This window comes from Dromiciops gliroides, chromosome 3, assembly GCF_019393635.1.
Source record: "Dromiciops gliroides isolate mDroGli1 chromosome 3, mDroGli1.pri, whole genome shotgun sequence".
In the NCBI taxonomy this organism is placed as follows: domain Eukaryota; kingdom Metazoa; phylum Chordata; class Mammalia; order Microbiotheria; family Microbiotheriidae; genus Dromiciops; species Dromiciops gliroides.
The window spans coordinates 336,996,218-337,020,433 of NC_057863.1; the positions used below are offsets into that span (position 1 = coordinate 336,996,218).

The following is a 24,216-nucleotide window of genomic DNA, read 5'->3' on the forward strand; positions in this document are numbered from 1 at the left end:
CAGATGTCAATGATAATGATCATCACCAATAATAATGTAATTATCATATTTGTGCATATTGAAGTAGCTCGATGGCATGGCCCATTGAGGGTTAGACTTGGAATTGGGAAGACCTCACTTTAAATCCAGCCTTACATATGCTAGCTGCATGAAACCTGGCTGGCCAAGTTATTAAATATCTCTTTGAATATTCTGGAAAATGGAGACAAAAATAGTATCTACCTCACAAAGTTGTTGTGAGAATCAGGTAAGATAACATACATAGAGCATTTGGGAGACATTAACAAGCTATCTGAATGTTTGCTGTTATTATTATTATTATTATTATTATTATTATTATTATTATTATTATTATTATTATTATTGTGTTCTCCTGACTCCTTCTGGCTCTAAGTCTTGGAAAGTAGAAGGATGGATTATGATACCAACATTTGTTTACTTTGCCACATTCCCCTCCACCAAGCTTGTGGACTAGATCCAGACATTTATAAATAGTTCTCCCACAAGCCAGCTCCACAGATGGGGCTACAAAGGGGAAACTGAATGATCTAATAATAATACGGATTCAATATTTTCTCAACACCCAACCTACTCCCCCCTTCAATGGGTCAGGCTGATGCATGCTGAGGAGAATCACCTTTTATCTCTGGGAACTCCCAGTTTAAAGAGGCACAATCCTGGGGCAGCTAGGTGGCGCAGTGGATAGAGCACCGGCCCTGAGTTCAAATCCAGCCTCAGACACTTAACACTTACTAGCTGTGTGACCCTGGGCAAGTCACTTAACCCCAATTGCCTCACTAAAAAAAAAAAAAAAAAAAAAAAGAGGCACAATCCTTATCCTTGTGGTTCAGTCATGTCCAACTCCTCATGACCCCATTTGGGTTTTTCTTGGCAAAGATACTGGAGTTGTCTATCATTTCTTTTTTCAACTCATTTTATAGATGAGGAAAGTGAGACAAAGAGTGACTTGCCCAAGGTCATATAGCTAGTGTCTGAGGCCAGATTTGAACTCAGGAAGATGAGTCTTCCTGACAACAGGTCTGACACTCTACCCACTATACCACCTAACTGCCCCTTATCCTTAGGAACTCACATTACAAGGAATTAGAGGGGGTGGGTGAAAAGGAAGACAAAACTCATACAGAATAAACAGGCAAAATGCATACAATAATAATTATAGCTAACATTTATATAGCTTTGAGGTTTACAGAGTTCTTCATATTATATATATATATATATATATATAAAATCCCATTTGATCTTCCCATCAGCCCTCTAAGAGAGGTGCTATTTTATACCCATTTTATAGAGAAGGAAACTGAGGCTGAGAGAAGTTAATTGACTTGCCCAACATTGACTCAACTAGTAAATGTCTGAGGAAGGTTTCAGCCTGATTCCAAGGCCAGCACCGTATTGACTGTGCCACCTTGCTACATCTACCATAAATATATTATTTATGGGGCAGCTAGGTGGCACAGTGGATAGAGCACTGGCCCTGGAGTCAGGAGTACCTGAGTTCAAATCCGGCCTCAGACACTTAACACTTACTAGCTGTGTGACCTTGGGCAAGTCACTTAACCCCAATTGCCTCACTAAAAAAAAAAAAAAGAAAAGAAAGAAAAAAATATATATTATTTATACCTTCTTAATCCAACTCAACAAATATTTATTAAGCACCAGTTAGATGCCAAACACTGTATACTTAAATCTATATGCACATGTGTAAACATGCATAAACACAAGTGTTGGGTGTGTTTACAAGAGCTATGAATGAGGATTCTGAAGAGATGGAAATAACCCTCAGTTGAGTGGGGTTAATCAAAGAATTCTTTTTGTTGTTGTTGTTTTGTTTTTGTGGGGGGTTTTTCGGAGCGATGAGGGTTAAGTGACTTGTCCAGGGTCACACAGCTAGTAAGTGTCAAGTGTCTGAGGTCAGATTTGAATTCAGTTCCTCCTGAATCCAGGGCCAGTACTTTATCCACTGCGCCACCTAGCTGCCCCGAGGAAAGATGTCTTTAGAGACAAAACAAGTGGTTTGGGACCCATAGCAGGGTCTCTGACATCCGGGATCATGGGACAGGTATGGCCCTGAGCAAAGTCGTAAAGCAGAGGAAACTGGACTTGGGTAGCCTACTTTTATTCCTCTCTTCACATCTCTCAGAGTTCCCTCCCCTTTTCATGCTGTGTCCCTTTTTAAAATAGCCTCAGTTAAATTTTTATCCATGTATATACTCTTGGGGTGAAACTTTGAAAGGGTGAAGTCATTTTATGGGCATTGTGAGTTCCTCAGTTGTTTGTTGATTAATTATTTGAATGATTTACTCTGCCAATCCTTCCTTCTTCCATTAGGTATGCAGTGTCCTGGAGAGCCTCGAGCAGGAATACCGGAGAGATGAGGACTGGTGCGGTGGACGGGATAAACTGGGGCCAGCAGCAGAGATCGACCATGTCATTCCACTCATCAGCAAACACCTGGAACAAAAAGAGGCTTTCCTCAAGGTGAGATCTTACTCTCATAGGTCTCAAACCCAATATCTCTTCACTCTTTAGATCCCCTGCCTTAGCCCCAGGGAAAGGCTCCTTATCTACACTACTTTAGGTATTTAGGAAATGAAGCTCTACACAGTAGATTCACCAACTTAGTGTACAGCATTAACCATTATTATTTTTCAGTTTGGGTGTTCGAAGTTATTCCTCCGTTTGAATTTAGTTGCAATTAGTGTTTGCACTAGATGGAAAGTAGTACCTTCAAACAACTAAGCTTTCCATAGGTGTGGTTAATGAATCAAAAGAAAATAACACAATTTTTTGCTCATTTATACTTGCTCTTTAAGAATAATATCCCTTTGTAAAACAGTTAAATATAACTCTTATCCAGTATTAACTTAAACAACGTATAAATAAGATGCTATGAAATGTAGAGCAAGATTTAAAGAAATATAAAATGGAGGTACTTGTTCACAAATACCTATTTATTATGAATCATTGATTAGTTTAGCCCTGGCTTTCCCCCCCCCCCCCCGCAAAATGTGAATAGAACTCATCTAGTATTTTTGAGTATAGTCAAAAACTTCCTGTGGTGTGTGCATATTTCCTACTCGAGGACTTTGGAACAATTTTGTGTTGGAAGTCCTTGTAAGCAACTTACTTCCAGCTTTTGAATCACTCGCTATTGAGAAACCTCTAATTGCCTGCTTACAACTTCCCAAAAGAAAGGTCCTCGTTTTTGCTGTCAAATACCTTTTCTTCACAAGTTATAGAAATTAAGAAGAAAAAAGAAAAGAAAAACAAGTAAAGTGATGTTGCTGATCTTCGCATGACCCAGTTTTCTCCTACCTCTTTGGGTTTTTTGGTATTTGCACTCTCATACAACTGGTCCCCTTATCACTCACCTCTAATTGATTTAACAGTTGAATAGAAACTGCTCTATTAACAATCTTAGAGTATACCAGAATATAACATTTAAGCCTTAGCTAAATAACTTATAAGAAAGATTTCAAACAGAAACATAGCATTCCTTTTCCACATAATATCAAAGGGAAATGTTCTTTTTTAGAGAAGAAAGAAATAAATTGCTCTGATCTGATGCATTTTAGTCTTTGGGCTCGTAAGGCAGTGGTGAGAACCCTCCCATTAGCACCCAGGATTAGATGGTAAATGGATGTAGAAAATAAAATTGTCTCCATTTGTTCACTTACATCTACCTACTCCTCTGGATTCCCTTGACTTTCGAGATGTTCTCCAGCTACTGAATCCTTAAGAGGCAGGCACATGGTTATAGACAACTAGTCAGTTGCTTTCAGATGCCTTAAATAAGTAGTGACACTCAAGAGAGGTCACTGCTTCCAGCCAGGGACCCCAATATGGAACTGAGTAGTGAAACACTGCTCTGACAGGGAAGACTGCAGGAGATTTCTTTTTCTTATAAGACCATGTAAGTGGATAGAAAAGTAGTAGGTGAGTTTCAGTGCAGATGACTGCCAGATAATGCGCTGGAGGGAAATGAGCCAAGCTCCCTTATAAGAGGTTGGCTCTGAGATATCGGTTATGACTCAAGGAAAAAGGATTATTGCAGTCATTGCCGACTGTTTCCCAAAGACATTGACCTGAAGTGCTGCCATAAACGAACAGCTAACAAATTGTTTGATGTCTCCAGGAAGAGCATTAGGAGAAAAAGATGTATAAAGCATGATCATAACCTTGCACAATACAATGATGCATCTGTCTCTGAAACACTATGTGCTGTTCTGATCACTATACCTCAAGAAAGAGTTTAAAGGAGTAGTAGTAAGTAACAAAGGCCTCAAGATGATCAGTGGACTAGGAGAGCTTCCAACGGGTAGAGGTCAGAAAATTTAGGAGGCTTTAGTCATTAGTCCTATAACAGTAAGTTTGAGCGGATCTATGATCCAAGTTCGAGGATCTGGCCAAGGGCTTCAGGAATGGAAGTAGAATGGGGGTGTGTAGAAAGAAGCAGTTGTCTAACAAATAAAAGGAAATATTTAATATTCTTAAGGAGGAAATTATGAAAATTGTTACCCAGAGAAGATGATATAAGCCTGAAATGTAAATAAGTTCAAGAATTCAGGTGAAAGAATGAATTCTAGATAGTGAATTATTAAAGAAAGCTCAGGCAGAGTCCGGAAAACATTGAATACAGTAACAGCAATATTGTTACGATGATCAACTGTGAATGACTTAGCTCTTCTCAACGGTATAATGATCCAAGACAATTGTGAAGGACTCATGATGAAAAATGCTATCCATTCCCAGAGAAAGAACTGATGGAGTCTCAATGTAGATTGAAGCATACTTTTTTACTTTCTTTATTATTCTTTTTTTGTCAGTGTTTCCTTTTGCAACATTAATAATATGGAAATGTTTTGCATAACTGCACATGTATAATCTATATAAATTACTTGCCTTCTCAAGAAGGAAGGGAATTTAGAAGATTATTTAAAATTTTAAAAAACCAGGGGCAGCTAGGTGGCGCAGTGGATAAAGCACTGGCCCTGGATTCAGGAAGACCTGAGTTCAAATCCGGCCTCAGACACTTGACACTTACTAGCTGTGTGACTCTGGGCAAGTCACTTGACCCTCATTGCCCCACAACAACAACAACAACAACAACAACCCAAATGTTTAAATTGTTTTACATGTTAAAATAAAATAAAATAATTCATATATGCATATATACATATATACGCATATGTATGTGTATATACACATGTGGGTATGGGTGTGTGTGGGTGTGTGTGGGTGTATATGTCAGCTAGGTAGCACACTGGATAGAGTGCTGGGCCTGAAGTCAGAAAGACTCATCTTCCTGAATTCAAATCTGACCTCAAGTCACTTAACCCTGTTTATCTCAGTTTCCTCATCTGTAAAATGAGCTAGAGAAGGAAATGGTAAATTACTCCAATATCTTTGCCAAGAAAACCCTAAATAGGATCATGAGGAATTGGACACAACTGAAATGATTGAATAGCAAAAACATGTGTGTACACAGACACACACACATTATATATATATATATATGTATATATATATATATACACACACACACACATATATATATGTATGTATACACACATTTATGTGTGTATGTGTATCTATAGCTGTCTATATCTGTATCTATCTATTTGAAAGGTCAGGTTTGTGGGCTGGCAGATTACATTTCTATACTCCTCCCCTAAGCACACCCTGGTGCATCTTCTAAATGTTCTCTTACCACATCATCTCTTCTTCAGCTACAGGACCTTAAATAGCCTGCTTGTGAACAGTCCAGCTGAATACCTAATAGTAAAAAAATTTTCAGGTTTGGAGATTTTTATGTAGGGTAGGGATTTCTGGGTTAAAAATCAGAGTACCTGGGTCTCCCCACTTATTTTTTATTTTAAATTTTTAACATCCATTTTTAAAAATTTGGAGTTCCGAATTCTCTCCCTTCCTCTAGCCCCTCCCCATCCGTTAAGAATGCAAGCATTATGATTCCCATTATACATGTGAAGTCATGCAAAACATATTTTCATATTAGTCATGTAGGAAAAACACCCAGAAAAATAAAGAAAGTAAAAAACAATATGCTCCCCACTCATTTTGTCACTTCCTTGCCTGAGCCTTAGATTCTCCATCTGCATATTGGAGAGAACATTCTGTTATTCTTTCTGCCACCTCCAGTGAATAGGAGGATAAAAAGAGAGAAATGATGTAAAAAGAGCTAGATAAATGCAAAGGAATGTCATGAATTTAGTAGTAGAGATAATACAACATAGTGAATAACTGTAAAAATAATTTCTCTTTGGATTTGTAATGTGTGTGCTACTCTTTTCCCTTCACAAGATTTACTTTCCTAATTTTGTTTAAATCAGGCTAATATTAAAACAAGTTTATATTCACTGAGCTTCCACTGGCTGACTGATATTGGAAAAATATCCTTGCAGACTAGTAGTGAACATTTGTGGTGGATAATATTCACCTTGGTGATCAGGAACAATGCTAAAACTAAACTGTAGCCAAGTTATTGATCTGCATTGGGTGAGGGAGCACCCATACTGGGAATTCTCCACTCTAATAACCTTACCAGTCCCAATATACATCATGACTATATTGTATGCCTAATATGGAAATGTTTTGCATGACTGTACATGTATAATCCATATCAAATTGCTTGCCTTCTCAAGGAGCGGGGAGGAGAGGGAAGGAGAGAATTTGGAAGTCAAAATTTTAAAAAACAAGTTAAAAATTGTTGTTTACATGTAATTGAGAAAAAAATTCAAAAATAAAAGGACTATATTGTTAGTTTAAAAGTGGTAGGAGAAGGGGCACTAAAGATGTTGCTGGATAAACAGATGTCCCCCCCCCCAAAAAAAATAGAGCTTATCATATCCTCATACCTGAAGGGACCTCAAAAAGGCATCTTGTCCAACCCTCTGCCTCAGGGCAGCATGATTCCCATGTATTTGGAAGGACTGCAAGAGCTGCTGTTCTCTGTAAACCTCAAGGCCAAGACAGTAAGCTTCCCATAAGAAGGAATAAGAGTTCCCTTCGGCAGTGGTCTCCATTTCCACATGACTGATGGGAGGGGGCATCTTCTTTGTTTCTCCTAGGCATGCACACTTGCCCGCAGAAACGCTGAAGTGTTTCTGAAGTACATTCACAGGAACAACGTCAGCATGCCCAGTGTGGCCAGCCATACCCGGGGACCTGAGCAACAAGTGAAAGGTCAGTACTGGCCCTCCCAGGCCACTAGCCACATCAGCCTCATAGGTCATTCTCAGAGCTGTGCTATAGTCAGCTCAAACTGGCTTTCAGCAGCTAAAATGATCAATTTTTTTCTTTTCTTTTTCTTTTTTTGCCCATAAGTGTCATGTGTATGAGGCTGGATTTGAACTCAGGTCTTCCTGTATCCAGGGCCAGTGCTTTATCCACTATGCCACCTAGCTGCCCAAAATTTTGAGTTTCAATTTCTTTTTCTTTCTTTTTTTTTTTGTTTTGTTTTTTTTGTTTTTTGCAGGGCAATGAGGATTAAGTGATTTGCCCAAGGTCACACAGCTAATAGGTGTCAAGTGTCTAAGGCTGGATTTGAACTCAGATCCTCCTGGATCCAGGACTGGTGCTTTATCCACTGCCCCACTTACCTGCCCCCAAATGAACAATTTTCAATGAGAAAATTTATGCTTCAGAAATTGGCAGATACCGCAAATCAGGGTTTGATTTGTTCTGTTGATTGTCTAGACTTAAGGAAGTGATGGAGACAATATTAAGAATACAAATCAAACTTAAAAGCATGTCAACATATGTGTATGTATAAATATTTGGAGAGCTTGTTGTTAAACATTTACCAGAATGTCCCTAGTCACTGTGAACCTCAAGGGATTATTGTGAAGAAAGTACTTGATAAATCTTCAAGAACTATACTAAGTAAGACTTGCTATTATAATTAACATGATTATTATTTCTAGTCCTATCTCTGCCACCTACCCAGCTATATGACTTTGAGCAAATCACAAGCTTTCTGGGCCTCAGTTTTGTGAAATCTCTTATTTGGAAGGGATTTTAGAAGCCAAATATGGAACCGAGCATCTAAGTGGCTCAGTGAATACAGCACTGGGCCTAGAATCAGGAAGACTCATCTTTGTAAGTTCAAATCCAGCCTCAGACACTTATTAGCTATGTGACCCTGGACAAATCACTTAACCCGATTTGCCTCAGTTTCTTCATCTGTAAAAAGAGCTAGAGGGGCAGCTAAGTGGCACAGTGGATAGAGTACCGGCCCTGGAGTCAGGAGTACCTGAGTTCAAATCCGGCCTCAGACACTTAACACTTACTAGCTGTGTGACCCTGGGCAAGTCACTTAACCCCAATTGCCTCACCAAAAAAAAAAAAAAAGAGCTAGAGAAGGGAAATGGCAAACCACTCCAGTATCCTTGCCAAGAAAACCCAAATGGGGTCACAGAGTCTGAAATGACTGAATAGATGACACTGGGGATAGAGTGATGACTTGAAATTAGGAAGACTTGGGGGGAAAATCCTGCCTTTGACACTTCTTAGCTGTTTGATCACAGGCATGCCCTTTAATTTTTGTAAATTTCAGTTTCCTCATCTGTAAAAATGTTCCTCACATCTAAATGATTGTAATCCCATCCACATCCTACACCCTGATTAGACACTGATGAAAAGAGAGTTTAGAACCATAGTAAAAGTTTTCCTCCCTTGAAATGAGGGGGAGAGAGAGAGAGAGAGAGAGAGAGAGAAGGGGGTGGGGAGAGAGCCAGAGAGAGTGAGCAAGAGCGAGTGAGCAAGCGAGAGAGAGATAGGTTGTGTTTTTCTTTAGTGTTGTTTTTAAGAATATATGGTGTAAGTATTTCACATTTGTATTTTGTGTCCGGATATTTACAGTTGACCTTTTTATGATGGTCTGATCAATCAAGGGGAAGAGGGCAAAAAAAGGGAGAACTTTTCTGTCAAAAGTTTCAAAGCTGGGGCAGCTAGGTGGCACACTGAATAGAGCACCAACCCTGGATTCAGGAGTACCTGAGTTCAAATCCAGCTTCAGACACTTGACACTTACTAGCTGTGTGACCCTGGGCAAGTCACTTAACCCCAATTGCCTCACCAAAAAAAAAGTTTCAAAGCTTTAAAAAGATATAATCTTGGGGCAGCTAGGTGGCGCACTGGATAGAGCACCAATCCTGGATTCAGGAGGACCTGAGTTCAAATCCAGCCTTAGACACTTAACATTTACTAGCTGTGTGACCCTGGGCAAGTCACTTAACCCCAATTGCCTCACCAAAAAAAAAATATATATATATATATAATCTTTTCTTTACATCCCTAATTCTGCCCATGTTGGAAATGCAGAGAGAGGTAGGGAGAGGGAGGGAGACAGGGAGACAGAGACAGACAGACAGACACAAATAAAATGGGAGGAGTCCTTTCCCCATTCGCAGAAATTTATGGTTGATTGGAAAGTAAAAAGAGACTAAATACAACTGAAGTATAATCTACTTAATGTGGATTTCCAAATTGTGATGTGAGTATGGTTGGAATGTTTTTATTACATGTGCTGAAATATCTCCGTGGGTTTAGGGAGGTTATGAGCCTGGCAACAAAATTCTTTTAATAAGGACAATAATACCTATAGTACCTGTCTCACATGATTGTTGGCCTCAAATGACATAATGTACGCCAAGGGCTGTGGGAACGATTACATGCTATGGAAAATGTCTGTTGTTTTTGTTATCCAAAATTTTGCCTCTATGGAATTACAGATTTTTAGCCCATAGGACCATAGATTTAGAGCCCGAAGAGGTCATTTAGTTATCCAGGCTCTACTTGGAGACTTCTAGTGAGAGATAAAGCCCTGAACTGGGTTATCACTAAGGTCTCATGCAACTTTTAAATTTTTTTAATTTATGAAAATTGTAACTTTTAAGAGCTATCATTCATCTGACCACATTTATGGACAGGGGCTGTACCTGTAATTTCACCGGCCTATGGAACTGCCTCTATGAATATAAGTTGGCACTTTCTCTGCCTCAGAAACTTAAAGGATAAGTGACTTACCCAGGGTCTCATAACCATAAAGGTAGATTTTAACTCAGTTCTTTGTAACTTCAAGTAGAGCTCTCTGTCCATTATGTCCCCCTGTCTCTTTATCTATCCTCTGGCCACATTAAAGCCCAGTTGTTAACCCTCCATAGGGCATGTCCAGGCATGTGGAAAATCAGGGATGTGGGTGGATGAAAAATTAGGTTTATACCATCCCTACACATTTAAGAGGTGTGTCCTTGGTGATGTGGAACAGGGAAAGAAATTTAACCCAAACAGTTTTTACTTTTCCCTAGTGATAGTAGAGCACCTAGGTGGCACAGTGGCTAGAGCACCAGGCCTACAGTCAGGAAGACTCCTCTTCCTGAGTTCAAATCCAGCCTCAGACACTTCCTCTCTGTGTGACCCTGGGCAAGTCACTTAACTCTGTTTGCCTCCATTTCCTCATCTGTCAAATGAGCTGAAAAAGGAAATAGAAAATCACTACAGTATCTTTGCCAAGAAAACCCGAAGTGCAGTCAGATACGACTGAAACAACTCAACCACAACAACAAAAAGATGGTTGTAAGATGGGGGCAAAAGGCAAGGCAGAACTAGAGGATGGGAAGTGAAGGAAGGGTCTGCAGCATTGGAGAAGTTTCAGAGGAAACTGAAACTCTGATGGATGCACTGGAAGCATGGGGAAGTGGCCAGTTTGCTTTGGGAAGAGTTTTCTATTCCCCAAGTTGAGTAAATTGGTAGCCACATGGCCATAATGAGCAGAAGAAGCCTCAAAATGGGAGAGATCGGTCCACTCCTCCTCCAAATGACAGCACAATTATTCAGAATCTATGCTATGGGGCAGCTAGATGGTGCAGTGGCAAAGCACCGGCCCTAGATTCAGGAGGACCTGAGTTCAAATCCGGCCTCAGACACTTGACACTTACTAGCTGTGTGACCCTGGGCAAGTCACTTAACCCTCATTGCCCTGCAAAAAAACAAAAAACAAAACAAAAGAAAAAAGCATGTAATCAAACAGAATCTATGCTATGCTGTTATAGAACGGCAGGTGGTGTACCTAATGCCACCCTCTCTCTCCCAGCTCGTCTCAAAACATAGGTCCAATTTCCTAATGCCCCAGTGACACGAGGTTCCTGCTGCATGATTGGCAGGGATCTGCTGAAGAGAGGTGGGGAGAAGCTCCCAGGGAGAGCAAGGCGGTCGCTTCACCTCAGAACAACAGCAGAGATGGTTGAGCATACGAAAACTGTCAGTGAGGAAGATGACTTGAAAGCATAAAGATTTCATAATGCACTGAGTGGGCTTAGCTGGCTACTGAAAAGTATACAACAAAGGAAAGAGAGAGGATCAGTCTGGAGCTAGAAAGAAAATCTCAGAAGCTATTTAGGGGCAAGGGGATGATGCCGTCGATAGAACACTGGGTCTGAGCAGTCAATCAGTCTGCCAGTCAATAAATGTTTCCTGAAGGCAAGAAGACATGAGTTCAAATCCAGCCTCAAATACTTACCAGCTATGTAATCATTTAATTTCAACCCTAGTTTCTTCACCTGTCAAACTGAGGTAATAGCATTATTTATAACACGTTTTGCAAACCTGAAGATGCTACATAAGTACTAGCTTAATTATGAATATCGTTATTATCTAGTCCAGCAATAATGGTCTATCCCTGAGTCCCTCATTTAACAGATGAAGATACTGAGGCCCAAGAATGTTGAATGACTTGCCCAAGATCACGCAGGTAATAAGTATCAGATGTAGGATTAAATCTGAATAGTCAGATTCCAGAGCCTGTTTTCTCCTATGAAATTAAGAGGGAATTGAGTCCCTAGCCTGAGGAAGCTCCCAGACTAATGGGGGAAAGTGTTATTGCCTCCAAGGAGGGTTCAGTCTAATAATAGAGGTGAACCCTATGGGAAGAGGACAACAAACATGGGGTCCATGATCGTGCCTGCTACGTGGATTGTCCTCAGGATGTTTTTGATGAGCCTACAAAAGATGAGGTTACATCCCACTTTTGCTTGTTGTTGTTCAGTCATGTCTGACTCTTTTGTGACCCCTTTTGGAGTTATCTTGGCAAAGATACTGGGGTGGTTTGCCATGTCCTTCTCCAGCTCATTGTAACAGATGAGGAACTGAGGCAAATGTGGTTAAGTGACTTGTCCAGGGTCACACAGCTAGGAAGTGTCAGAAGCCAGGTTTGAACTCAGGAAGAGGAGTCTTCCTGACTCCAGGCCCAGTGCTCTATCTTCTGTTCCACCTAGCTGCTCCTACATCCCAATAGTTTTATTCAATTACAGAAAAGCAGTCATGTTATCCACCTGTGAAACAGTCCACAAAACATTAAATAGAAAAAGAGAGAAGAATGACTTGTCTGAAGATCATTTCTATCTGAATTGTACTGGAAAAAAAGGAGGAGAAAAAGTGACAACTAACATTCCCATATCACTTTAGGGTTTGTAAGGAAGACAGTTTACTTATATTATCTCCTTTTATCCTCACAATAACTCAGTGAGGTAGGTGCTACAGGTATCATTATAAAACTTTATAAAATCATTATAAACTGAGGCTGAGAGAGGTTAGAGGTTACTTGCTCATTGTCATTCATCGCCCAAGGGACAGGAGCACTGTCCCTGCCCTTAGGAAGCTCCCAGTCTAATGAACAGGGCAATGTTACTGACCTCAAGGATCTCTCAGCCATATGAAAGAGAGAGAGAGAACTGAATCAGCCAAAATATATAAATACGGTCACTGTGGTCACTGGCTTGTCACTACAACATGACTATCCTTCAACATGGGACATTCATGGTACAAACTAGATTGGACAACTTTAGGGAAAGAATATAGTATTAGAATTACTATTCTGGCTTACTGTGTCGGTTTTAGCTGAATTCGTGAAACTCTTTGCACATATAAATGATATGGAAGGGGGAGAAGAAAACAAGGATTCAGTAAGCACCTACTCTGTACAGGCATGGTGGTCTAGCTACAGGAACACAACCAGCCTATTCCATATACCATAGTTCTTCGCTTCATTGAATATTGGGATCCTAGAGTTTAGATTCTTTGTAATACAGCACACAGTAGAAAGAAACTATCTGAGGCAGCTAGGTGGTGCAATGAATAGAGCTCTGGGCCTAGAGTCAGGAAGACCTGAGTTCAAATCCCATCTTGGATATTTACTATCTGTGTGACTCTGAGTAAGTTCCTTAACCCTGTTTGCATCAGTTTCCTCGTCTATAAAATGAGCTACAGAAGGAAATGGAAAAGCACTCCAGCATCTTTGCCAAGAAAACACCAAATGGGTTCTGGGGCAGCTAGATGGCACAGTGGATAGAGCACCGGCCCTAGAGTCAGGAGTACCTGAGTTCAAATCCGGTCTCAGACACTTAACACTTACTAGCTGTATGACCCTGGGCAAGTCACTTAACCCCAATTGCCTCACTTAAAAACAAAACAAAACAAAACAAAACAAAAAACCTCCAAAACACCAAATGGGTTCATGAAGAGTCAGACATGACCGAAACAACTGAACAACTGAATAATATTTGTAAAAATGCTTTCCAAAGCTTAAAGCACTAAGTAAATTATTATTATCTGGAGTGTTAACCCCTCATTTTGCAGATGAAGCAGCCTGCTGTGGTGGGAAGAACTTTAGATCAGGAGTTAGAGGTCCTGAGTTAAACTCTCACCTTTGACATTCATAACTTGTGTGACCTTGAGTAAATCTCTTAGCCTCCCTAACCCCAGATTTCTCATTTATAAAATGGAAGGAGGTTGTGGAGGGTACTAGATGGTTCTGAGGCCCCTGTCAGCTTTACAGCTGTGATCCTATAAAACTGAGACAGAACTTTGAGAAAACCTAGTCCAACCTATATCCTCTATCAAATTCTTATCAGTGAAATTGATTCAATCACTCCTTTAGTGGAAAGAGGACAAATGCAATTCCTCCAGATTCAGAGAACCCGGGTTCAAATCCCAACTCTGATACTACTGGTGTGACCTTGGGTAAGTCACCGAAGCTCTCTCAGCCTCATTTTCCTCATCTGTAAAATGAAAGGGTTTCTCTAGATGGCCTCTCAGATCCCTGGTACCTCTAAATCTATGATCCTATGGCCTCATCTCCCTGGTCCTCAGTTTCTTTATCTATAAAATGGAGACGATCAGACTTGATAACATCTGAGGTTCCTGAAACAGGAAGTCACTTATTCTTTGGAAAAACTGATTCCCTAATATGGCGCCCCAGAATACACTATCCCTCCCCCCAAAAAGTAAATATACACGTCTGTATTTACAAAGCACATGTATACACACATATACATTAAAACTTATTTTTATATATGTGTGTATATATTTACGTATATATTTTATATAATAAATATACTATTGATTATTCTATTAATTTAATATAAATAATGAATTACAATCACATTAACAATAAAATATTTAGATTAATTATTGAATTATTACATATTTATATAATATATACATATATAAATTCTATATGTGGAAATTCATTTATATGTGTATATATATGTATCTGCAGAAACATGTACATATATGTGTGTGTGTATATATAGATAGTGTATATAGACAGACATACACACACAAGTACACATACACACGCAGATGCATATCCCTGTTTGTCTCATTCACCTCTAAATTCTTGCGCCATTCTCTGTGATTCCCCTCTTGCACTCTCAAGTGTCCAGGCTGCAGGTTCTTGGGATCACAGAATTTACAGCTAGAAGAGACTAGAGATCATTGGGTCTAGCTGCCTCCTTTTGTGTTGTTCAGAGTGTCCAGGATAGGAAGGAGAAGACGCAGGGTTCTCACTCTGACCCTGTGGCCCTGAGGCCCGGAATCCAGTGTTTCGTTTTCCCCCCATGTGCTCGGTGTGTTCTGTGCTGCTTGTCTGCTGTTCCCTGGGTCAGTCCCTCCGCAGGAGGGTTATGCTGTGGTGGCCCAGCTTCTCTTGCCGGCCGCTGGAAGGAGCACAGAACACTAGTTTGGCTTTGGCCTGTGACCCCTCTGCTCTGCCCCACAGCCATCCTAAGCGAGCTTCTCCAGAGGGAGAACCGAGTGCTGCATTTCTGGACCCTGAAGAAGCGGCGCTTAGACCAGTGCCAGCAGTACGTGGTTTTTGAGCGCAGCGCCAAGCAGGTATCCCCAGAGCTTGCCCCTCGCTTTCCCTCTGGGCTGGGAGATTCGGGGTGGGGGCCCTTCTAGCCCATTGCCAATCCCATCTACACTGATCCAAGCCTGGGAAAATCCCAAGGAGACTCTCTATGGCAGGAGGTAGTGAAGGGAGGGAAAGAAGGCAAGGGCCGCTGGCAGGAAGGAGGAGGGATCTGTCTAGGTGGTCACTTTTTAACTCACCAACATCATTCATTAAGCATGTTGCGTGTAGAGCCCTTTTTTGGAGGGTTTTGAGGAGATGCTTATAAAGAAAAAGACTATCTCTGCCCTTAAGGAGTAACCTTCAGGGAGGTTGGAAATTCCAGATGTGGAAACTCCTTTCTCCAATACAGAGTAGCAACTCTTCTATAACTTAAAGTATTGAGTTGCCTTAGAGCAACTTAGAGTTGCCCAAGGGCACTGAGAAGTTAAGTTTAAGTGACTTGCCCAGGGTCACACAGCCAGTAGCTATAAGCAGCAGGATTTGAACTGAGATCTTTCAGACTCCAAGGCTATATAGATCCCTCAGTCTTATATACCAAGTTGGCTCTCTAATGAAACATAAAATCCATCCCCCTCAGGGTGCTCCAAGCCTAAAGGGAAAGAACAGAAATAGTCCAGTGAAAAACAAGTTAGCAAACAGCTCATCAGTGCCTGTTAGCATTTCTCAAGTTCTATGAAATCATCCAGAAAAACCCTTCCTTCTGGTGTACTTTCCTTCTGAGGACTGGCTTTTTGGGGGACCTGGGGGTGTTCTTCCCTCCCACAGGCACTCGACTGGATCCAAGAGACTGGCGAATATTTCCTCTCAACACACAACTCCACTGGGGAATCCACAGAGGAGACTCAGGAACTGCTGAAAGAGTATGGGGAATTCAGGGTGCCAGCCAAGGTATGGAGACTCCAGACTCCCCCATCCCCATCCACTCTAGCCCTTCCCACCTCAGGGAGGAAAGAGCACATGACCCAAAAGCCAGAAGTGTAATAGGTCAGGGTGATTAGGTAGGGCTTTGTTCCAGATTGCTAGACTTAGAGTAAATATGGACTTAGAAGACACTTGGATAGCTGTTGTGGTCTTCCAGCCTTGTAGAAATCACAGAACTTCACACATAATTAGTAAGAATTAGTTAAAATAAAAAGATACTGGATGACGGTTTGAGGTAAGCTCCTTCCCTTCCTCACCCATGTCTACCTGGGATCTGTGTCTTCCACCCCATTCAGTGGGAAGCCCACTGAGAAATCTTGCCTTGGACACAGTTATGGTACTTGTCCCCAAATTCCTAGTTACAGCTTTTCTGAGAAAAGATGTTTAGCAGTTAGCCACAGTTACCAGGGAAACATGGTTGGAATCTGTTCCTTTGGGGCCTGAATTACAGCTGTTGAATAGAACAAGTCTGTTCCTGGTTTCTTAATGATCAGCTCCTGCCTATTCTGTTTCCAGATACTCACCATTGTTTCTCTAATGATTTTCTTGGCTCCTACATTTGGTATAGCCTTTAGGCCAACTAATATGAGGAATTGCATAGACCCAGGGGAAGAGAGGCATCATACATATGGGAACACATATCCTCCCATCTGCCTGTAATGATACCGTATGCCTGTACACCCATCCTCATTTATATATTTCCCCCGTTTGAGGGGCTAACTGTGGATAAACTCACAAAGCAGGAAGATTTCTAATGGATGAGCATTTCCCCCCACTTCTGCCTTGGCTTCTTCCCCTAGCTGAGGTATGTTGAGGTCTCTAGAAAGAAGCCACATACACACACACACACACACACACACACACACACACACACACACACACACACACACACACTTGTACCAAGTAGGATGATGCTAATGAGAGGCAACAGGACTAATCTCCCAATTTCATTTCCATCTGGAACCCCAGCCAAGATTTGATCTCAGGACCCATGGGGCTTAAGTGCCAATCCTCTCTGTCTCAAATTCAGGTTCCTTCTCTTTTATCTTCTCCCTTTCCCCACCCCACACCCCGGGCTCCCTGCCATGTTAGTTAGGAGACTCTCTTGACATCAGTGCCAAAAACAGCAGATGGAGACCAGCCTGCTCTTCCTAGACGATATGAGCTACCTCTGCAGAGATGAAGAATGTTCTGGGAGGTAATAGGGTTCATTTCTCCCCTGACTGCCCCTCCAGCCTTCTCTGATAACAGGAACAGTTTCTGCTTAGGTTCTGCCCAAGAAAGCCCACAGTTCTCCTCATGAACCTGAGGTTTCTTGCCATAAGAAAGTCCAAGTTATCTGCATAGATAAACAACTTGCTTTGTACATCACGCTTAGCTAGTATCTTATCTGAGAGTGTCTTTCCAATGACATCTAGCACACTCCCTGTCCAGTCTCCCCCGTGGGTAGGTGTGAGATCAGAAAATATAAATTAATTTAAATACCAGTGAGTCAGACATCATGCTTTAAAAATTCATGTAATATAATCATATCTCAAGTGGAAATGACTTTGGGATCATCCCATTTGGGTCTATATTCCCCTCCTTTGGGAAGAATGACAAATAGTTGACTGGGTCCATAGAGTATCAAGGCCCATCCTGGTCTTACTTAGATAAAGTGGGACAGAGATGCTTTAGATAGAAATCCTCACCCCTAGATTCCAGAACTGAGCCTGGGCTGCAGCACAAGCCAGCCTTGCAGGAAGCTATAACAAACCAAACCAAATAGTTGGACATGCCTGAAGTGATTGAATAACAGTACCTGACCAGAGCATTGGAGGTCCTAAAAACTTGAACTAAGGGCAGCTAGATGGCGCAGTGGATAGAGCACCAGCCCTGGAGTCAGGAGTACCTGAGTTCAGATCTGGCCTCAAACACTTAACACTTACTAGCTGTGTGACCCTGGGCAAGTCACTTAACCCCAACTGCCTCACTTAAAAAAAACAAAAAACAAAAAACAAACTTGAACTAAAAGAGCTCCCAGGGGAAGGGTCTCTTGCAACTAGGGGGTTTAGGGAGGGGGTGTGTGGCATTTAATGGAGATTTGGCAAGTTACATGATCAGTTATGATTAGAACTAGGGATTGGGATTAGTCCGTGATCTCATCAAGATAGGGAACCCTCCAGGTGAGGAAACATCCCCCACCAAAGCAGGCCAGTACTTACTTGTGTTTTTAGTCCCTTCTCTGTAACTGAGTGAGATATCTAGAACTTAGAGAGACTAATTAACCTTTGTGTTCAAGGATACAAGACTCTAATGTCAGAATTTGAACCTTGGTCTTCCTTGCTCTAAGGCCAGCTCTTTATCTACAACATCATGCCGCTTCTTAGTACAAATGATTCATTAGATCCATCTTTCCTCCAAATTTCCTTTCGTGTCCATCACTACCTTCCAGTTCTCACCCTTCTAGTTTGAGACATCATCATTTCTTGGTACTGCTTTAATTAGGCCTTTCCTCTGAAGATTTGCATTCTCCCCTGCTTGCAAGAGAAAACTGAAATTCCTTAGCAGGAGCATTTGAAATCCTCTCCAAGCTAGTCCTCATCTACCTTTCCAGCCTGATCTCCCATTACTTCCCTTTGCAGACCCTCCCCTCCAGCTAAAACGTTCCTCTTGCTACCCCAAAATAAATAGCAAATGTTTCATGCATCAACGTGCATTTTTCTACCTCTCTGTTGTTCCTTTCTCATTCCCTGGAACTCCTTCCTTTCTTACCAAATTCCTCCCATCCTTCAGCTCAATCACGCTTTCTGGCATTATTTGGGAGTGGGTGGATGGGTTAATCTGCAGCTTATGGGAGTCACAGCCTCTCCTCCACCATCTTGGCTCCGCCCCCTGCCCCAATCACGTTTTCATGATTTCTCCCTCTTTTTAAAATCTGATGCCACTTTCTGTCGATATAACTTCACATAATAATTAGTATTTTCTGCTTTTTTTTTTGCCAGTTTGTGAGTTTGTGTTTATCTTACTAGTTTGGAAGCTCAGGGTTACAGATGGGGGGTGGGGGGGAGATGGAAAGGATTCTGCCTTGTGTAGCTATGGATTGTCTATTCTGGACACTCTAGTACCTAGAATAGAATGTCATGAAACAGCAGGTAGCCAATGAATATTTGTTATTTGAATGGAAAAGTTTTAATCTCCCCATGAATCCAATTTTGACCTGAATTATTTGATTGGGCTCTGAGTCATTAGAGTGCTACCATTTGGTTAATATCAATCAGTTGACATTTGGTAAGGACCTACTATGTGCCAGGCTCGATGTGAGCTGCTGGGGATACAAAGACATAAACTAAACCCTTTCTGCCCTCAAGGAACTTACATTCTGTTGTTACACATTATATATTTAGGTAACATGTACACATAAATACAGAAATGTGGGGTAAGTGGGGCTGGGTCTGTGATTTCATTGGTTTAGAGTAGGGCTTCTTAAATGTTTCCACTCATGACCCCTTTACCCCCTGAGAAATTTTTGTAAGACCTTAGGTATAGAGGTACATAAAATAGGTATATATAGCCTTTTACTGTTGCCAAATTTTTCACAACCCCCACATTCAGTTAAGGGACTGACCCACAGTTTAAGAAGAAAAGGTTTAGAGAACTCTCAGCAAGGAAATTCCCTCAAGCAATGCAGATTGGAGACATATGGTGTATAGAGACCTGTTGGGGGGCAGGGGAGGCAGCTACATGATGAAGTAGATAAAGCACCGGTCCTAGATTCAGGAAGACCTGAGTTCAAATCTGGTCTCAGACACTTAACACTTACTAGCTGTGTGATCTTGAGCAAGTAACTTAACCCTCATCGCCCCCCCAAAAAACAACAAATGAACACACACACACACACACAAAAGAGAAAGCTATTTGGGGTGCTGAAAAGTAGAATGGTATGCTCATTGTCAATCAGTCAATATGTGCCAGAGGCAGGTCCTTGCTCTAGTTCTCACAGAAGCCAGTTTTCTATCCATAATGCCATCATTCTATTTCATAAAACATTTACATATACAAAACACGTGCCTTTGAATCCAAATACAGGCAGGATCTTGGACTCCAGTCCTTCATTCTATTCTTTACCATTTTATTCAAGTCAATCAATATTTATTAGGTTCTATTGTGTGCAGAGTGCAGAGTGTAACAGGGCTAGAGAGGCACATTGTCTAACTCAAATATGATCCCTGCTCGCGGTCACAGAGCTTACCATTTAGTAGGAAGACTATATACAAATAGTCATAATAAACAGTCATATGTGATTGGGCAGTGAGTCGGCTCAGAGGATAAAGCAATGGATCTAGAGTTAGAAAGACCTGCTGCCTGCCTTACACATTGATAAGTTTGGTGCCCCTGAGGCAAATCGATTAACTCCTGTCTGCCTCAGTTTCCTCATCTATAAAATGGGGACAGCTAGAGTGCCAATCCTGGAGTCAGGAGGACCCAAGTTCAAATCTGACCTCAGATACCACCTGTGTGATGCTGAGCAAATTGATTAACTGCTGGCCTCAGTTTCCTCATCTGTAAAACAAACTGGAGAAGGAAATGGCAAACCACTCCAGTATCTTTGCCCAGAAAACCCCAAATGGGGTCACAAAGAGTTGGACATGAGTGAAACAACTGAATAACAACAACACCTGATCAGAACATTGGAGGTCCTAAAAACTAGAACTAAAAGAATCCCCAGGAGAAGGGTCTCTTGCAACTAGGGAGACCTAGGAAGGCTTAGGGAGGGGGTGTGGCATTTGAGTTGAATTGTAAAGGTTGTATAGGAATTCAGCTGGAAAGGAGGGCGTGAAAGGACATTCTAGCCATAGGAGAAGGTCTGAACAAGGATCAAGGTAACAATGTGCAGGGTGTGATCGAAAGCAAAGATTCTCAAAGTGTTGTGATGGGTGATGGGAACCCCAGGGAGCCCTGGAGAGCCTTTCAAAGAGTCCTGGAAGTCAGTTCTTTTCTTAATCAAACTAAGACATTTTGATTTCTAATACAATAAATATCAACTGATATAACCATGTAAACAAAAGTGGGGGTGGAGGATCCTCAGTAATTCTTAAGAATACAAAGGGGTCCTGAGAACAAAACTCTTGGGGACCACCAGTCTAAAGAACAGTCCAATTTGGCAGCAATGTATTCATTTGTTTATTCACGAATGAATTGATTCATTCATTCATCATTAATTGAGAGGACCTCTTCTGTGAAAAGTTAGTCCTGATGACAACAAAGTAAACTTGAAATTTTCACACGAGAAGGTAAATAATAGATGCCCTTGAAGCTTAACAGGATATATCTCATGACTGTGTTATAGCAACTGAAGGTTACACTGGATACTTTGTTTCTGTTGTTATTCAGTCATGTCTGACTTTTTGTGACTCTGTGAACCAGACTGTCTGTGGGGTTTTCTTGGCAAGGATACTGGAGTGGTTTGCCATTGCCTTCTCCAGTTCATTTTACAGATGGGGAAACTGAGGCAAGCAGGGTTAAGTGACTTGCTCAGGATCACATAGCTACTAAGTGTCTGAGGCCAGATTTGAACTCAGAATGATGAGTCTTCTTGACTCCAGGCCTGATGCTCTATCCACTGAGCCATCTACCTTCTTCCTAAGCAAATAGGGTTTAAGTGACTTGCCCAGGGTCACACAGATAGTAAGTGTCTAAAACTGCATTTGAACTCAGGTCTTCTTGACTCCAGGCCCAGTTCTCTATTCACTGAGCCACCTAGCTTCCTTTGCTGGATCCTTACACTGTTTAAAAGCAACAGGGCCCAATTGAAGGTTAGAAGCAGCCCTGTATAGAATTCAACAAACTTGAAAATAGAAGCATAGAAGAGAGCATTTACGTGAGGAAAAGAGAGAGAAATAGAAAAAAGTATTCTGTGGGAGTTGCTTTCTTAATATAAATGACAAAACTTGCAGAAAGGCAAGCTATATGCCGCTGAGGAATTCAACTTTTCTGGCATCTCTAAGAAGTCCAATTCTACTAAAAGCAGCCCATCTGACAAATTCTTGGCTTGCCCAGCTCACAATTTAATATCCAACGGGAGAGGAAGCAACAAGGAGACTGCTTTTCTGGGCTTAATTCTAATAAACAAAGAAGAATAGGTTAGGGATATAAAAAACGACAGGAACTATGGGGAAAAGATGATCGCTTCATCCTCGATCTTCTGTTAGCAAGGAAAGGGAAAAACAAACATAAAGATGTACCCTAGGCTTAGGAAATCCATATTTTAAAGGCTCAGAGCAAATCCTATTGCCAAGATTTTATCCCCTAATGGGAGAGCAATTCTAACAAAAAATCATCAATCTTACTGCATAATCATAAATAATCATAATGAGAAAAAAGGAAGTCTCTAAGAGTCCAGTGTGGCTACACTGAGGGTTCTTGATGAGCTTCTCATCCCAGAGGTTATTTACAAGAGAGATGGAGTGACATAGAAGCATGGATGAGTGGGAAAGAATGGCACTATCTCATAAAACGATTTTGAATCAAGTTAAAGCTGCAGATGAACTGAGGCTTGTGCCAAGTGCCTGAAGGGCTTCTTTGTGTATGTTCAAAGCAAGAAGCAAAAGGAAGGCATAAGAGCTACTGTTTTGGGGAGACATTGACTGGTAATGGAGAGAAGGCTTCTGTTGCCTGCCTTCTTTTTCAGCAAGGAGAGTGGTCATCAAGCTAGAAAGTGCCAGGAAAAATAGGCATAGAAGGGAACTGAAAACTCAGGAGAGGTGAGAAGATAGTATACATATAACCTAGCCACTTTCATTATATTCTGACTTCTAGACGCAAATAAATTATTTCCCAGGATCCCGAAGGCAGTTAATGGGATATAATCCCAATATTCATGTCAACAAGCATTTAATAAATGCTTACTGTCTACCATGATCTGTGCTCATGCCAACAGTCTTTAAGGAATAATGGAAAATATAACAGATTTCAGTATTCGAGAGAGGAATAACTGTGCTGACTTTTCAAAAGAGGGAAAAGATGAGACCTAGATACCACAGACTGATAAACTTTATGCCGATCCCTGGAAAAATTCTGAATCAGATTGTTTTGTGGGTATTTAGGCAAATATTTTAGTCGGTTACTAGGAGTAAGCATAGGATCACCAGAAATAAATCAGGCCAAACTAACATCGTTTCCTTTTTGGATAGTGATATTATGTTGGTCAACTAATAAAATTCCTGGAATTTGAAGTTGTTTAATTGAGCTTTGTTTTGTCTAAACTTCATAGAGATTTTCTTTCTTTTTTTCATATTTATATCCCTAGCACTTGGCACAGTACTTGGCAGAAAAAGTGCTTAATAAATATTTATCGACTATTGGCTTTTGACAGTCTCCTTGATATCCTTCAGGGTAAGGATGGTAAAATGTGGGTGAAATGAGAGCACTCTTAGGGGGACTCAGAACTGATTGAATAGCATTACCTAGGGCTTTGATTGATGACTCTATGCCAACCTGGAAAGAGCACTCTTATGAATTATTATGTCTCTTTCCTTAGCCCTGTCCTGATCCACATTTTTGTTTATGACTCAGAAGAAGACCTAGATGGAACGATGATCAAATGCAAAGGTGGCAGAAAACTGAGCAAGGAAGCAGACACCAGAAATGACATGATTAAGTTTCCTGAATATCTTGACAGGGCAGTATGTGGCCAGAAAGCTACCAAGCTAAAAAATAAAAGCAATAAATGTAGAGCTCTATATGTAAGATCAGTCAGCACTTCAGGTGTCCATTTTCCTATGGTTTAACTATTCCTGAAATTCAGATTCACTGACTCCAAGTACAAGTCAAAAGTCAGGCACTCGAAGTTAGAGTGCCTAGCCATAGGACGCAGGAAGTTACACTGCAATCAGGATCGGCAGGCAGACGAAAGTATTATATGTAAAAGTAGATTGATCTTTATTATCTCAAATACTCAATGGATCGGTGATCTTGTCAATGTGACTGTTCTTCCAGCCATGCAGATCCTAACCCCTCCATCAATGCCCATCCTAGGAGACCATCTTGTCCTTGCCTTTTCATAAGTTTGACACATGGGGTCC

At 41.1% G+C, this 24,216-nt stretch overlaps 1 protein-coding gene across 11 annotated transcripts in view; it reads left to right on the top strand.

The window, feature by feature from the left end:
- KALRN (kalirin RhoGEF kinase) overlaps positions 1-24,216 on the top strand; it is a 991,119-nt gene that overhangs the window by 603,268 nt on the left and 363,635 nt on the right. For all 11 annotated transcript variants that reach the window (XM_043992602.1, XM_043992601.1, XM_043992603.1 and 8 more), the window contains 4 exons: positions 2,350-2,499; positions 7,110-7,224; positions 15,098-15,213; positions 15,998-16,120. In XM_043992602.1, coding sequence (XP_043848537.1) covers positions 2,350-2,499; positions 7,110-7,224; positions 15,098-15,213; positions 15,998-16,120 — 504 coding nt within the window. The remainder of the gene's footprint in view (positions 1-2,349; positions 2,500-7,109; positions 7,225-15,097; positions 15,214-15,997; positions 16,121-24,216) is intronic.